Genomic DNA, 16,611 nt, shown 5'->3' with positions numbered 1-16,611 from the left:
TGACACACTCCCTTTAGGCGCCAAATCTTCCACGATCATCTTGTCTGTCAGCTCAAGATCTGCGTTGTAGGCTACTGCGACACGTTCGGATCATGCTTAGCAGACACCTTCAGTTTTTATTTGAACGGTCTGTTCTCTAACTGAACTAAATTACTTTATTACTATAAAAAATCAAAACAACGGTGTCACGGTGTGCAGTAGTCTTATTTTGTCATCTTCACCCAAGTGTTGTTTATAGCCTACTTTAGTTTGGCTCAGCGCAATGCGCGCCTTGTCTCTCGTCCGTTTTTCGACGCGCTTGCCGTTGTGCTATTTTTGAAACGACAGAGTCTTTAAACTTTCTTTAGCCACTTTTCCACTGGCAAGCACAAGCACAGAGGCTGAAATCATGCCTGTGGCACTTCTGTAAAATCCGCAATAAACACACCTTTACTGGACTATGTCACACAATATACAAATGTACACCAGCAAGAGGGAGATGAATGAAGTAAATCAATGTACAAATATATCAGAAGCTGCCATTTAGTCTTTATTTACTAACTTGAACACCACATGTGGCTTTTTGAATGTTTTTCTCCCTTTTTTTGTGTGTGGGGGGTGGGAGGTGTAACGCAAGCGTTACTGAAAATGTACAGAGTAAAATATTACTGAAAATTCATTAGTAATGCCTTACTACTGCGTTACAGCAAAAAGTAATAAGTTACTGTAATGTATTACTTTTGTAATGCCTTACTCCCAACAGTGGTTATGAATCAGTGGATTGATTCGTGATTCGGATCGCCAACGTCACGTGATTTCAGCAGTTTGACACGCGATCTGAATCATGTATTAATCCGCTGATTTATAACCGTTCAAACTTTATTTGAGGTTTGAAAACAAACAAGGAGGAGAAGACAATGCTGCATGAATAAAGTCGTAGTTTTTGCTATTTTTGGACCAAAATGTATTTTCGATGCTTCAAGAGATTCTAATTAACCAACTGATGTCACATATGGACTACTTTGATGATGTTTTTATTCCCTTTCTGGACATGGACAGGATAGTGTGCATACTTAGATACACTCTCTGACTAAATATAAAATATCTTAAACTGTGTTCTGAAGATGAACGGAGGTCTTATGGGTGTGGAACGACATTAGGGTGAGTCATTAATGATATCAATTTTATTTTGGGGTGTGGAACGACATTAGGGTGAGTCATTAATGATAACAATTTTATTTTGGGGTGAACTAACCCTTTAATCCAAATGTATACAAACTTTAAGAGCTTTTAAAACTTAAAAAATGTATACAAATAAAAATATAACAATTTATTCACAACAAAACATTGGATTTTTTTTGTTTTTGGTCAAATAAATATTTTCGCCTGCACATGGATGAAGAAATATCTGTTGTATGATATTCCTTATATTGCTATTATTACTTAGAGAAGTATATTTTAGCATACAGTAGTGATATATTTCTGTCATAGTTTCTTCAAGGTAAACCAAACTTTTCTTTTGATGGTTTGTTGTGAAGATCTTTCAGTTTCAGTGTGTATTTTACAGTCACTTTTTCTCAACGGTGAAAAACTTGTGAAATTAATCTCAAAGCAGCCCTAGAGATTAAGTTCTTGTGTTCATATTTATATTTGAGACGGTGGATGCTGAAAACACTAGCTAATGTAGATATGTTTAGGGGAGATTGGATAAAATTGGCACTTTTTTCTATTTTGTATTTTTTTTTTTTTTTTACATTTAGTTAGGTTTCTAGCTTGTCTGTTTGAAGTCATGCAATCAGTCTGAGTCTGAAACGGTGTTATCCAGCACTCTGAGCAAGTTGTACACTTTCAGTACATTTTCTTCAGGGTGGAGCAGCTGTGGCAACAATAACATCTCATAAGCAAGTTTTGTTGTTGGAGTGAACATAACAGTCTTCACACCCTTGACATCAGAGCTAATGAAGACGTAGGGGATTAGTTTTATTTTTGAAGGGAATGCATCAACAAATACCTAAATTTGTTTGTCTGCGCGAATCATTTTACACCAGACTTCTTTGTGAATGAGGGTCAATACAAAGAGACAACACAAAACACAGGTTATGTTAAAAAGTAATTACTCAATGGATTAGTACCAACTGTTCGTGATCCAGCTTTTAGAGCGATACTGGTCACAGCAGTAATGAAAGGGAGCGCACACACTTTATCAGTTTATCAGAGTTGTTTTTATGGATATAACGTTTATTACTAACCATTTTTAAAGGGTTTTAAAAATAAATGTAATTTTACTCAGGTTATTAATGTTTTTACTCAACATCAGTGTAGTTTTTGGAGTATTTATAATAATATTTAAATCTATATAAATACATATTTTTAAAGGGATTTTCACACAAAATCTGTTTTTTTTTTAAATATAAGATTCACTTTATTAAAGATGCAAATTTCTAACTTTAATTTGTGGGGATAACATGGATAATATTACATGGTTTAGTGTAAGAGTTTGCCCATTTTTTTGGGGGAAAAAACAGTTTTAAAATAAAAATAAAATTACAGTTACCAGTAAATGGTTGCAGGGCTCCACTATTTGCTATTTGACTGAGTGAAAGACATCTTTTCAGTATTTTTCTGACATTTTTGAAGCGTGAGATTTTTCTGCTTTGTTGCCGGAGCACGACAGAGATTGTAGTGGCTTTAAGCATGAGATCTTTAAGCTCCACCCTCTGTGCCCAGCAGCACAAGCTCATTTGCATTTAAAGGGACACACACATAAACAGCATGTTTTGCTCATCCCCAAAAAGTCTCTTCGAGCCATGCCCATACATAGTGCGCAGCACTGCCACTGATTACTGATCACGTGACAAGAAGTCTGACAGGACCGTGGTGGACGATTTGTTACGCAACAGAAACGTCAGACAAATTTCTTGTATCTTGTCAATTCAATTTCGAGTTCAGCCCCACCGCTCCCTATTCAGAGTATCTGCGATCATATGCATTTCAATAAGTTACTGCTGTTTGAAAGCGTATCCCTGAGGCATGCAAATATCACCCAAAATGAAAACTATCTTAGGCTGGGGTGTGTAGTTACCATAAATTAGCTCAGTATCATGCTTGAATTTTTTGCACATGTCTCTATTTGCACTTTCAATATCAAGATAGTAATTTGATTATGGTTACACTTATTGTTTGCACTTAATATATATGATCAATTTGTGGAAAGGAGTTCAGTTAGGAGTTCAAAAGTTATAGAAACTACATTTTGCAGTTCTAAGGTCTGAGGAGACAATCATATAGGAAAGAAGCCAGTCAGTTGAGTTTGTGGCAAAACCTTTTATAGTGCTTGAGTATTGTTTTTTGTCTGCCTATGATAATTCATATTCAGAAAGTAGAACTAAAATTACATTCATTACAAGCAATGTTCCCTCTATGCTGCGCGCATGCTCGGCCATGCACTTTGCACAGACAAAGACACGAAATGAGGGGAGAAATCCATTTGATTATACTTTAAATGAGAAGTAATTGCAGTGCTCTGTTCAACTGCTATAGAGTTAGTTTTTACTATAGTGTTAGAACCGGTGAATGCGGTTTACAGGTTTTATAGAGAGAATGATGTTGCACGTGAGAAGCAGTGAGTCAATGTTTGGGGTCCAAATAGCTCAATATGAGAGGCAACGTAAAACGCAAAGATGTGAAATAAATTCTCTGATGATTTAAAATAACAGATAAGAGACATTAGGGTAACAAAACAGACATTTACAGTTACACACACCACAAGTGAAGCGTGCAAACTCAAAACACCTCAGTAACACATGTCAGTTTCAATAGATCTGTGTGTGGTTTGGGTTTCAGAGATGTTTAGATAACTATAAAAGAGTTCCCTTGAACATAATTAGTTATTAGAGCTATTTAATTAGTTGGTTTTATTTATCTCTGTAGGAAAAGTACATATGCAGCATACTCACACAGACATTTAAAGTTTCGCAATTGGCATATACAAACATTAAAGTTTAAAGGGGGAGGGGGTGAAACACTCAGTTTTAGTCTCATGTCAATCTTAAGTACCTATAGAGTAGTATTGTATCCTTCATATCGCCAAAAAGTCTTTAGTTTTATTAGATTTATAAAAGAAAGTTAGTCAGATTTAGCCATACATATATGATCCAGAATCAGATCTAGAGGCTGAAATTGAACAGAAGAAGCAGCAACGACGTTTACAGCAGGACGTCTCAATGGCATGTACTACAACTTATATTTGCTTAACGGCTTGTCATGCTCGCAAGTGTGTGCATTTACTCATGGTTTATGAGGACATTATTTGGTTTATGGACTATTGTATGCAGAAATGGCAAGGAAACAAACATAAACACTTGTATCTCTCCGTTGCTGCTCTGGAAAATCAAAGTCCATCCACTGTCCCATTAACGCAGGGTTCTTTGGGAAGCCGGAAGGGGTATTTTTTGGCATAGAATCAAAATATTTGTATGTTTTACTACTGGAACTATTATAGATGTTTTCGATAGAGTAGGTACAATACCAGAATTATAGGATGCTCTAAAAATATTAGTAGAAAGTGATGCTAACTAAACCGCACAATGTTTTAAGACATTACCACATATCTTATCTGGACCTGTCATATTTGAATGCCCTGCCAGGCATATCAGGAATTGCCACATGGCAGAGATGCCCCAATTTTTGTGTTCATATACATGCTTATCTATTTGTATTTGCCTTTTAGTATTTTTCTGTATCAGGGTATATACAGCAATCCTTAAGTTAAATTTACTACTTTTTAATACCTTCAGAATATTTTTTTAAAACCATCACGACCCTCAAATGCAAGTGTCAGCGTGATTATTTAATCAGTGACCTTTCTATTATTTACACAGATTATGACATATATAACATACACAAAAAAATAGATTTAGAATCGACACCAGGAGGAAATCTGTTATAAGTTATCATTCAGACACAGTAAAATAGATCTCAACATTCACAAAGGTTGGTTAAGGAGAAGCATTACTGCATACACATTTGATTTCAATTAATAATTGGTAATTCAGCAATTAAATTATTTAGTTTTTTTTTTTCAACAACAAAACCTGAGCCAAATATTACATTTCAATAACTGTGATAAGTTGTTGAATTTAACAAAATACTAAAAACTAGTGCTGTCAATCGATTAAAAACTTTAACTAGATTAATCACATTTTTTCTGTGATTAATCGCAATTAATCGCAATAAAAAATTATGTTTTTGTACGTTTTTTATATATTTTTTTAAATAATAATTTCACAGTTCAAATCAAATCAAATTAATGTAGAAACAACATAAAGACAGTATATTTTAAATACTTGTTTAAATGGCATCTTTTGATGAATGAAGGCCAGTATTACTGATATTAATACAGCTACTGATTTTTATTTTTTTACATTTATTATTAGGCTTCAAAAATATAACAGTTTTTAATTAGTAAACTTTAAACAATGCTAACATAAACCCATAATAAATGTTTACTCCTGCCCTTCCTGTCTTAACAGTTAGGAAAAATACAGAAATGTAATAAGGTTATCAAAGTTATATCCAGTCTGCACTGCATAAACTATAAATTAAATAGTTAATCCTTATTAAAGCAACAAAAGTTATTTAGTCAAGAGCAGCGAGTCATTTTCTCTGTTCCCTTTGTTCTTTAACTTTACTGACAGGAAGCTTTATTGGCTGCTGTCCCTTTAAGAGCAGACAGACACGCGGATCTCACTGTTTATATACTGTCTATGGATCGCGCCTCATTCTCAAACTCTTTTTGTTCATTTTAGGCTTTATATAAATAATTTAAGATTGCTCTTATGAGGATAGTCGTTGAAGATATGCCTTGAAGCAAGTCTAAAATAAAACGTAAGCCAGCCACTTCTGTTGAGCGCGCAGTGTTCTGAGATGATGCCGAACGGCCGCTGAATATGACGTCAGCATCAAACATATGTTGAGACGGAGACAAATGATCTTTGATTATGTGCCCATATATGCCAAAGCCCATATTTAAACGAACGAACGGGAACGCAGATAGAATTTCAATATAATAGGACACCTGATAGTCTGAAAAAATAATACCTAATTTAGAAAAAAATACTACTTCTGAGACCACATTTAATACTTTTAATGGCCTTAAATTTGACAATTCCAATTTATCACTTTTTAATACTATTTAAAACCCTGCGGACACCCTGCTGTATGTACCTCCGAGATGCTATATCTTGATTTTTATAGGCTTATCTCTCTTTATTAAGAAGTAGAGAAAAGTTTTGCTCAGCGAGAAAAGAAATCAGACGGCACATTGATTACAAGTTGATTAGTTAAAACATTTCAAAATGCACCTGCAGACTATTTTTCTATGTATTTCATCAGCGAGGATTTAAAAATCTCATCTCTTCCTCGTGAACCCAATCTCACGTCTTGTCTCGTGTGCTAAGTGTCTCGTCACACCCCCTACTAACTGTTTTGAGCTATATAACAATGATTCGTTTCCTGCCGATGAACATATACAAACAGTTGTTCACATATCTAATCAAACACATAATATATTAAAGCGTCTTTGGTGTTTGCATGGTTTCAACAAAATAAAAAAAGGAAATTGAGGGTAACGTGGGTATGATGTCATTGATAGGCGACGCACAGACACAGTCCATGTCCTGGTTAAAATTGCTGCTTTCTCTGGATTTAAACATTCTTAGAAACATTTGAGATATTGGTAAACATGTCAACAAAATATATAACATTGTTCAAGTGGTTTTGGGATATTTGAATCCAAAAATCTTACATACTGTGCCTTTAATTGTGTTTTGAATGAATAATTGCATTCTCAGCATGAATGCTATAAAACTCTGTGGCTCTTACTTTATGCTCATGTACAACAGGTAGCTTGGATAACAGAAGAGGATCCTGGGATTCCTTAAGCGTCACATCTCCAAGAAGAGAAAGAGATCGAGGGGCACAGAATTCAGACCGCTGCCGCCACAGCACCGCCCCCACCAACAGCAAACTGGTGATGACTAACAGACCAAGAACAAATAAAGGTGATCAAGGGAACATCTCTCGAAATTTCTCAAAAGATACATTAGTTTCTCAATTTCTCAAAAAAGGAAAAAGTTCACTTCAAAATGAAAAGTTCCTGCTAATTTACTCACCTCATCTCATTCACAATTTTCATGTCTTTCTTTCTTCAGTCGTAAAGAAATTACGTTTTTTGAGAATGGAATGGGGGTGAGTAAATTATCAGGAAATTATCATTTTGAACTGAACTAATACTTTAAGATTGCAACAGAGAAGTTACACTAACCGGTCAAAGACAGAATCCAAGGAAATGGTGAATCAGGAAGTGGGGTTCTTGTTTCTGACTGCAATGGATCTTTGTCTGAAAATGCAAAGTAAAAGTAAAAGTAAGAAATCTAAGAGGAAGGAAGTAATGCTTTCCATTTGTATTCTTGACAAAGAAGGCCAATTTCTCCTGTGTCACAAATGTATTTGTCAGTTTGTTGAAGCCAGAAAAATAGCAAAATCTGAACTGCTAAATGTGGACAATAAGGCACTCATGTTAGATATTATAAACATTTACACCATGGATATGTGTAAAGCTAATCTGAAACAATATGTATTGTGATAAGTGCTATATATAAATAAAATAACTTCAAAAAACAAGAAATAGTAAATTAGAAAAAGAAAAGCGTGAACAAATGTGCTGCCTGCTGCTACACCCTTCCTTGCCAAGACCATGAAACCAAGTGGAAACAATTAACAATTAGACACCAAGATGAACTATTTTCCTTTTCAGCCCGTCATGTTAATCATAGTACTTTATCATATCAATGCATTGTAATTTTAATCCATTTTATCATTTAAAATGTAATTTAATGTTTAATGTAAATAAAATGTAATTTAATAAAATGTAATTTAAAATTACATTTTAAATGTTTACATTTTAATCCATTTAAACATTTAAAATGTAGGTCCTAAAAAAGGCTTATGCAAAATTAAAGTGGTATTCACAGCAAATGCACAAGGCCACATCAAATGCAGAACTACGAAAAGTAACTTCACTATTTTCTAAACTCATGATAAGATTTACAGCATCAATGAAATTATGTGTGAGCACACAGAGACTCTATGCAAAATGCCACTTCTGGCAATTACAAACTGGAACAACCTGTTTGAAATATCATTATGTATTACAAATACCATGCCCTCCTATCAAATCATCAAAATAAGCTCTGCTAAACAGATATGGTCTGCTAAACAGTGAATTGTACCTCAGCCAGTAACAAAGAAACAGGAATTATCAAGTTAACCACAAATGCACAGACACAAATTCTCCCTTACCAAAGATAGTATGTTGTGGGTCAGAGCAAATAAATTGAGGTTTTTCAGAGAAGAGATCTGTGATGCAAGCTGACAAACAAAGCTCTCCAGAGACACCACAAACAGCATTACCTAAAGTTGCACAAGCAAACACACAGACAAAAACATGTGATGACATGAATTTCTCTATATGTATTCGAGCTGTAGTGTCAATAGATTAAAACTATCAAAGCATGTTTTGGTTTTGTAGCTAATGCGAATAACTACAAATTCAAAAAGACTAACACCAATGAATTCAAATTCTTTTCAATCTGTTGTAATAAAATCATTTTGTTGTATTACTATTCTTCATATTTGAGAATTCATAGGAGTGCAGAATTATTAGGTTGTATTTTTGAGGATTAATTTTATTATTGAACAACAACCATGTTCTCAATGAACACAAAAAACTCATTAATATCAGAGCTGAATATTTTTGGAAGTTTTAGTTTTTAGTTTTAGCTATTTTAGGGGGATATCTGTGTGTGCAGGTGACTATTACTGTGCATAATTATTAGGCAACTTAAACAAATTTATACCCATTTCAATTATTTATTTTTACCAGTGAAACCAATATAACATCTCAACATTCACAAATATACATTTCTGACATTCAAAAACCAAACAAAAACAAATCAGTGACCAATATAGCCACCTTTCTTTGCAAGGACACTCAAAAGCCTGCCATCCATGGATTCTGTCAGTGTTTTGATCTGTTTACCATCAACATTGCGTGCAGCAGCAACCACAGCCTCCTAGACACTGTTCAGAGAGGTGTACTGTTTTCCCTTCTTGTAAATCGCACATTTGATGATGGACCACAGGTTCTCAATGGGGTTCAGATCAGGTGAACAAGGAGGCCATATCATTAGATTTTCTTCTTTTATACCCTTTCTTGCCAGCCACGCTGTGAAGTACTTGGACGCGTGTGATGGAGCATTGTCCTACATGAAAATCATGTTTTTCTTGAAGGATGCAGACTTCTTCCTGTACCCACTGCTTGAAGAAGGTGTCTTCCAGAAACTGGCAGTAGGACTGGGAGTTGAGCTTGACTCCATCCTCAACCCGAAAAGGCCCCACAAGCTCATCTTTAATGATACCAGCCCAAACCAGTACTCCACCTCCACCTTGCTGGCGTCTGAGTCGGACTGGAGCTCTCTGCCCTTTACCAATCCAGCCACGGGCCCATCCATCTGGCCCATCAAGACTCACTCTCATTTCATCAGTCCATAAAACCTTAGAAAAATCAGTCTTGAGATATTTCTTGGCCCAGTCTTGACGTTTCAGCTTGTGTGTCTTGTTCAGTGGTGGTCGACTTTCTGCCTTTCTTACCTTGGCCATGTCTCTGAGTATTGCACACCTTGTGCTTTTGGGCACTCCAGTGATGTTGCAGCTCTAAAATATGGCCAAACTGGTGGCAAGTGGCATCTTGGCAGCTGCACGCTTGACTTTTCTCAGTTCACGGGCAGTTATTTTGCGCCTTGGTTTTTCCACATGCTTCTTGCGACCCTGTTGACTATTTTGAATGAAACGCTTGATTGTTCGATGATCACGCTTCAGAAGCTGGGCTATTTTAAGACTGCTGCATCCCTCTGCAATATATCTCACTATTTTTGACTTTTCTGAGCCTGTCAAGTCCTTCTTTTGACCCATTTTGCCAAAGGAAAGGAAGTTGTCTAATAATTATGCACACCTGATATAGGGTGTTGATGTCATTAGACCACACCCCTTCTCATTACAGAGATGCACATCACCTAATATGCTTAATTGGTAGTAGGCTTTCCAGCCTTTACAGCTTGGAGTAAGACAACATGCATAACGAGGATGATGTGGTCAAAATACTCATTTGCCTAATAATTCTGCACTCCCTGTAAAGTCATCAAAACTAATGGAAGGATGAAAATCGTGCACACTCTATATGTTCCCTACGAAACTAATGCTGTGAAATGCATTCTGGGATGCTTTTTAAACAGTACTGAATAAGTTCACATGTGTAATTTGAGGATGATGTTTTAAAGAGAATGAACTAACAACTTTTTAACATGAACTAACAATGAGCAATATATTGTTACAACATTTATCCTCCTTTGTTAATGTTAATGTTAATATTTGTAAATGTTTACGTTAAAGTTAGTTCTGTCATGACAACTCTCTGAGTGTTTGGCATGGTAAAGGGTATGACAACGTTGATATTTACATTGACATTTAATCATTTAGCGAACGCTTTTATGCAAAGTGACTTAAAAATGAGAGCAATAGAAGCCACTAAAAAAAACAAGGGCAACTGCCTGCATGTGCTGTAACAAGTGTCAGTTAATAGAGCGCAGTACACATACACTTTTGTACTTTAATTTTTTTTATTATTTTAAACAAACAAACAAAAAAATAATTTGGATAGTTAAATGCTAGTCTTCATTGGCCAGGAGCTGCTGGTAAAGATGCATCTTAAGATGTTTTTTGAAAATGGCTACAGACTCGGCTGCTCGAATTGAGATTAGGAGGAATGTTTCATGAAAAAGTCAATGATTTCCTGCCTCTTTGTGGTGGAACCATGAAGATGCTGGAGGGTGTTAAAATCTGAACAAGCGTGTTTATATTTGGTTTTGACGGAATAGATTTGCTACACTGCTCCTGCTGCACAGCAAGCATGACACTTGCTATTGCAAACACAAACCCGACACGCTACTGTGAGCAATTACTACATTCTGCTGTACAATAGACCATACACGAACTACCTGTTGCAGATCTATACATGTGGAGCTGGGGAAGGTGAAGGGTTTCTGAAAGTGAACTGCACTCCTAAGGCATTTGCTACTTGACTAAGGTTGAGCACGCAAGCTAATTGTTTACTGATACAGCAGAAACCAATCAGTTGTGTCCTAAAGATAAAGTGAATACAAGCAGGTAGTTAAAAGACATATTAGCCTGTGCCATCTAGAGTTTCATGACATAACTTTGTATTTCACAGTGCATTAAAGAGTTAGTTCACCTTGAAAATTCATCATTTACTCACCCTTATGTTGTTCCAAACCTGTATGAGTTTCTTTCTTCTGCTATTTTGCTAACACAAAAAATATATTTTGAGGTAAAAATACCATGAAAGTCATGTCTGGTTACCAACATTCTTCAAATATCTTCTTTTGTGTTCAACAAAGTAAACACACAAATACAGCTTTGGAACAACATAAGGGTGAGTAAACCATGACAGAATTTTCTGACAGATATTTTTGGGTGAACTATTCCTTTAACTTATAACTACAGCTACAACATTTATGGTTTGTATTTTATTTTAACCGGTAAAAGCATACATTTATTCTACAACATAATTTCCTCATTAAAACTGCAGTGAACCAAAGACAGTCACAGAAAATGCGTTTAGAAATTGCTGGCGTTCCTTATGTCACACTAGCCTGACAAGCCAGACCCACATCAAGATGTTTGGTCTGGAAACTCACCATAGACAGGGCTCAATCCGAGGGGCGGGATAAACGGTTGTCTTTCAAACTCCCTCTGCACGCGATAGGATAGCGCTACCACCAACCAGAGCAACGAAGGTGAAACAGAGCTAGTTGATAGATTAAACATTCACCGTATCCGGTCGGCTAAACTCAGAACACATTTTCCCTTTTTAAGAATGACTTCAGTGCCGTTCTTTGTTCTTTTCTCAGAGAAAAGCTTAACTCCAAGTCTTCCAGAGTCGCGGTCAACGCTGATTTGAAAGACCGCCACATTCTTCTGTTTACTAGAAGCACGCAAACGCAACTCGGCCGTCGTCATTATGGCCCCGCCCACCGACTCTATACACAATGTGATTGGCCCGGCAAGAGTTAGGCGAAAACAGCTCAGAAGGGTATTGAGAGTTGCTAGACGACACTCGCGGGCAAATTAAATTTGCTGCCGCTAGGGTGCGTCTAGATTTCTAGGCTAATGTCACAAACCACTACGTAGTAACCAATCACATCAATGTGTGGGCGGGCTTTAGCATATCATCACTATAAGAATCTCAATATGCGCAATGCCTTACCTGATGAGGGCGCTAATAGCCCAGGATATACCGTGAGAACGAGACGAATAAAGTTCAGATGTTGAACTATATGTCTCTCTCTAACTTCCAAGCTTTTCAAAGCGTTTCTAAGGATGCTGATTTTTAGAAGACAGATTGAGAATTACTTGTAGAGAGCGATAAACGCATTACCATTCTGATACATAGACTTGTATACAAACCTGTATAACTCACTATTCTACTTCTTCCGAATCAGTTTCTGGTTCAAACATTTATGGCTGAATTAAACCAGTATTGCCACTTGCCATTACACAGCATTTGCTATAGTAAAGTTGACAGAGTGGATCTCTGTGCTAGTGTGAGTGAGTGGAGGCAGGGCTAATTTGCAAGAAGCAATACATTATTTTCACAGGAAAAAAAAATCTAAATGTGTCATTTTGGTGATCAAAGATGGGTTTTTAAGGATAAAATTATTGACCACAGTGGGACTTAATATTTTGTTGAGTCTCTTGTTTTCACATGCGTTCATAATTTCTTTACCACAGCCTGGCCAAAAAGAATTGAGAACAACACAATATGCTTGCTTTCTTTAACATATTTGTAATCAAATCTACATAAAGGGTAAAGAATCTGAAGATGTCAATTTTCCTAGGCTGGACATCACTTTTGGCTAGTAATAGTATAAAGATGTGTGTCTACCTGCAGGCTGCAACAGTGGCTGAAGGATGACCAGCCCAGCTGGTGAAACAGAGCCGAGTCTCTGAGACACCTCAAGCATGTTGCCGTTGTGCTTGTCTGCACTACAGATAGAGTTGGTCAATTGGTCACTCCAGTACACTCGACTCTACAGGGGACATGCATCAAAAATTCAGTACTACTCCATTATCAATTCCCTTATGCATTTATATATTATTAATATTTCCATAAAACAATAAAAATGCATTATAGAGTTAAAATGACCTACAATCAACTGTGTGAAATAAATTGCATGCATTGTGTCATGTACCTCAAATACGGCCATTCCAAATGGTTGATCCAGATAACCGTTGGACTCTACAACCATCTTTCTATGTTGTCCATCAAATGCAACCCTTGATATCGTGCGCAGACCTGAGTCAGCCCAGTATAGCAGACCACGAGGGATATCTTAAAGAGGAAAGAAAAAGTATAATTCAGCTAATTAACTTTTAATTTGACATAGATGAAAATCTTTTATCAAACTCTTATCTTGTTTTCTAGCTTGCATCTTGTTTTATTTGTGGATTAGTTTAAAGGGATCATTCAGGGAAATTTCAAATTTAAAAAGGGGTTATTGTACTATACCAAACTTTATACCAATATAAGTTTCAGAACTCAAAACGTGATTGTTAGTCTAAAAAACACTTTTTATTGAAAACTACTTTTACTTATTTTAGATTTGGTCACATGATTACCTCATAGTATGGCCACCGCATTTTAGGTTTCAGAAGGGTGCTCGTGATCATCCCCTTTTCAGTCAATACATGCCCTCAATGCATACTTTTGCTATACCCACACTGATGCGAGCTTGCAGCTGACTACTTCCTGACAGTCAAAGCGACGTTACGTCATGTGCAGATTCGTAGGAAGACTGTGAGTGTTTAGGGTGCCATTTGGGACAGGGCGACTACTCATTGTCTCTTTAGCCCTGCCTACTGATTTGCATGTGTCACGTAGTAGTAAATATGAGACAGATGCAAACACAAGATTACTTGAGCAACAAAATGATAAGAGACACCTCTGTTTACAAGACATTTTGAAGTGCCAAGTTGTATAAAAACACAGTGTTTGAATTGCTATCCTTGTGATCCTAAGAAAGCGTGAATTAAGCGTGAATTTTTTTTTACAAAGTCCTAGTCAGATTTCATTAGTAAGTCACTTAATTTTACTAAAGATTCCTTTTATAAAAACAAGCAACACTTTGAAAGGATTTTTAAAGGAACTGTATGTAGGAAATGTATTTCAATTAATCATAAAATGGCCCTGATATGTCACTAGACATTAAGAAATCATGTTAATTTCAAATACTTATATCACTGACAACAGTAGTCCGGCCAGGATATTGTCATATAAAATTTTTTGTTGCAGCCCTCAACTGATGTTGATGTTTTGGCCTGAAGCTCCGCCCTCCACCTGTCTACAAATCACGAAGTCAGTAGTGTTTCTGCATCCGGGGGGAGGGGGATACACCGCTCTGCAGTCATTTGAAAGTCATTGCAGTACCAGTTTTGGCCACAATCTTACATACACTTCCTCTAAAGAGACTGAAAATAAAACATGATGCAATGCAAACCACACTGGATTCGGCGGTAATGTCGCAACACAGAAATGTGAGGAACAGTGTTTTTATCATTTCACTATTGCTTTGTCTGTTACAGATTGTTTGATATGTACCGCAGGCAGTCAAAATGAATAGTTGTGATTTGCTGTTCTTTCCTTTGCTTCAGCTATTATGGGGTTAATGCATTGGATTTATCGGATGGAGAAGAAAGCACATAGAGAACGCTGCTTTTGTTATTGCTTTAATCCAAGTAATTAGCTGTAATCCTGAATAAAACCTTCAGAGAGCGACATCAATTGATATAACAAAAATGTTATCAATTTACATCAATTAATGGACATGGACTGAAATGAACTAACAACAAACAGCTGTATTTTTATTAAATTGCATATTGCAGGTTAAAAAAAAAAACTTTCAAAATGAATATATAACCTTGTATGAACTTAGCAAGCAATAGTCATCATTTTGCCGATTTGTCACGATTTAGTTCTGAATTGGATAGCCTGAATCTGCTTTTTGCCCAACTGGTGAAATTGAAGCAATCTATAGTTTAATTTGAATGACTTGGCTATAGCCCTGATTCAGACAAGTGAGGAGTATAGCCAAAATAGTGTAAAGTGTAAATAGTGTAAAAACTGCATAAAGTTTATACCATAGCCTGTAAAAAAAATATGGACGTAGTGTCCATGACGTCACCCATAGGATTCCGATAAGCCGTTCTGAGGCTTAAAGTAGGGGCGAGCTGGACGGTGCCATCTTGTGAGCGAGTCATCGCGTGTCACTCCCGGATAACAGAAAATGGGCAAAAAGGCGGGATGTGGGCGGAGCTTAGGTGACGCAATGACTGCAGATAAATGGCCATCCACCTGTAACCACGCCCTTAATTATGCAGAACTTTAAGGCTTTATATAACGTAAACAAATGAGTTATAACATTTTTTATCTCCCTCATAGTTGTCATGAAGGTCAAAATTAGCCAAAATTAACCAGGCTGTAAACATGTTTTTTTCTGCTGTAAAGTTGAAAATTTTAACATGGGACTCAATAAGATTCTGCTCCCTTCTGGAGCCTGCCTCTAGTGGCCAGTTGAGGAATTGCAGTTTACATTACTTCCGTATTGACATGACATGAATAAAATATTTACATTACCAGATGTGACGGTCACGGATCCGTCAGAGATGCAGCTCGAAGAAAACTTGTACATCGTAAGTCTTGTTTTTTAAACATTTGTTAACTAGCAAATCAGTCGTGATGAGAAGCCGCTAACGTTATATCACATAACGTTAGTGTCGGCAGATATTAATGAGTGTGACATGCGCCTGATCAAAGCTTATTAGTTTCTGTTATTGGTAAGTAGCAATACTCATAGATGACCAATAATAACCTGTACAGTATTGTGATTTGAAAACATTGTTATATAGTTAGCTAACATCCATATATCTAAAAGCTAACACTGGTCTCTCACAGAGACACCTGCTCTGTTCTCCACTGGTTCTCCTCATACAACAACTCAATTTGTCTCCTCTAATCGTTGTTCTGTCTAATCCTGGCCTGTCCCTAATTTTCTGTTATAAATGTATGGCTGTGGTCTGCCATGATGAGTACTAACAAACTTATTTGTACTTATTGTTTGTTAGTACTTAAACATTTAAACATTCAAACAAAAATTAATAATTACTGTGACAAATGTACTTCTTACTGTTAGTTAATTTAAGCCAATGCATGAATTAACATTGACTAATGGGACCCTAAGTCTAACCTAGTGAGATTGTGACAGGGGAACGTATAGATGAATTGATCAATGATAATCTGCTTGTCCCATCCAAAACGGCACGCTCAATTCTGGGAGACGCCCCACTGTCTGCCCAGAACACATACCTAGAGGAAGAAAAACAGGTTTAGAACTTTGAATGGTTTCAACTCATTTAAACATTTATCTTCAAGAGATACTC

General features: G+C 36.4%; 1 protein-coding gene across 5 annotated transcripts in view; it reads right to left on the bottom strand.

The window, feature by feature from the left end:
* LOC137039050 (low-density lipoprotein receptor-related protein 8-like) overlaps positions 1 to 16,611 on the bottom strand; it is a 57,152-nt gene that overhangs the window by 5,032 nt on the left and 35,509 nt on the right. For 3 of the 5 annotated variants that reach the window (XM_067414205.1, XM_067414207.1, XM_067414206.1), the window contains exons 8-13: positions 16,419 to 16,537; positions 13,368 to 13,507; positions 13,061 to 13,205; positions 8,341 to 8,451; positions 7,304 to 7,378; positions 6,862 to 7,016 (exon numbers count right to left, since the gene is read on the bottom strand). In XM_067414205.1, coding sequence (XP_067270306.1) covers positions 6,862 to 7,016; positions 7,304 to 7,378; positions 8,341 to 8,451; positions 13,061 to 13,205; positions 13,368 to 13,507; positions 16,419 to 16,537 — 745 coding nt within the window. Of the gene's footprint in view, positions 1 to 6,861; positions 7,017 to 7,151; positions 7,185 to 7,303; positions 7,379 to 8,340; positions 8,452 to 13,060; positions 13,206 to 13,367; positions 13,508 to 16,418; positions 16,538 to 16,611 lie in introns of those variants that run through there. The other 2 variants (XM_067414209.1, XM_067414208.1) reach the window with 2 other exon arrangements.

This window comes from Pseudorasbora parva, chromosome 13 (genome assembly GCF_024679245.1).
Source record: "Pseudorasbora parva isolate DD20220531a chromosome 13, ASM2467924v1, whole genome shotgun sequence".
Classification (NCBI taxonomy): domain Eukaryota; kingdom Metazoa; phylum Chordata; class Actinopteri; order Cypriniformes; family Gobionidae; genus Pseudorasbora; species Pseudorasbora parva.
This window is presented reverse-complemented; position numbering and strand designations above follow the sequence as displayed.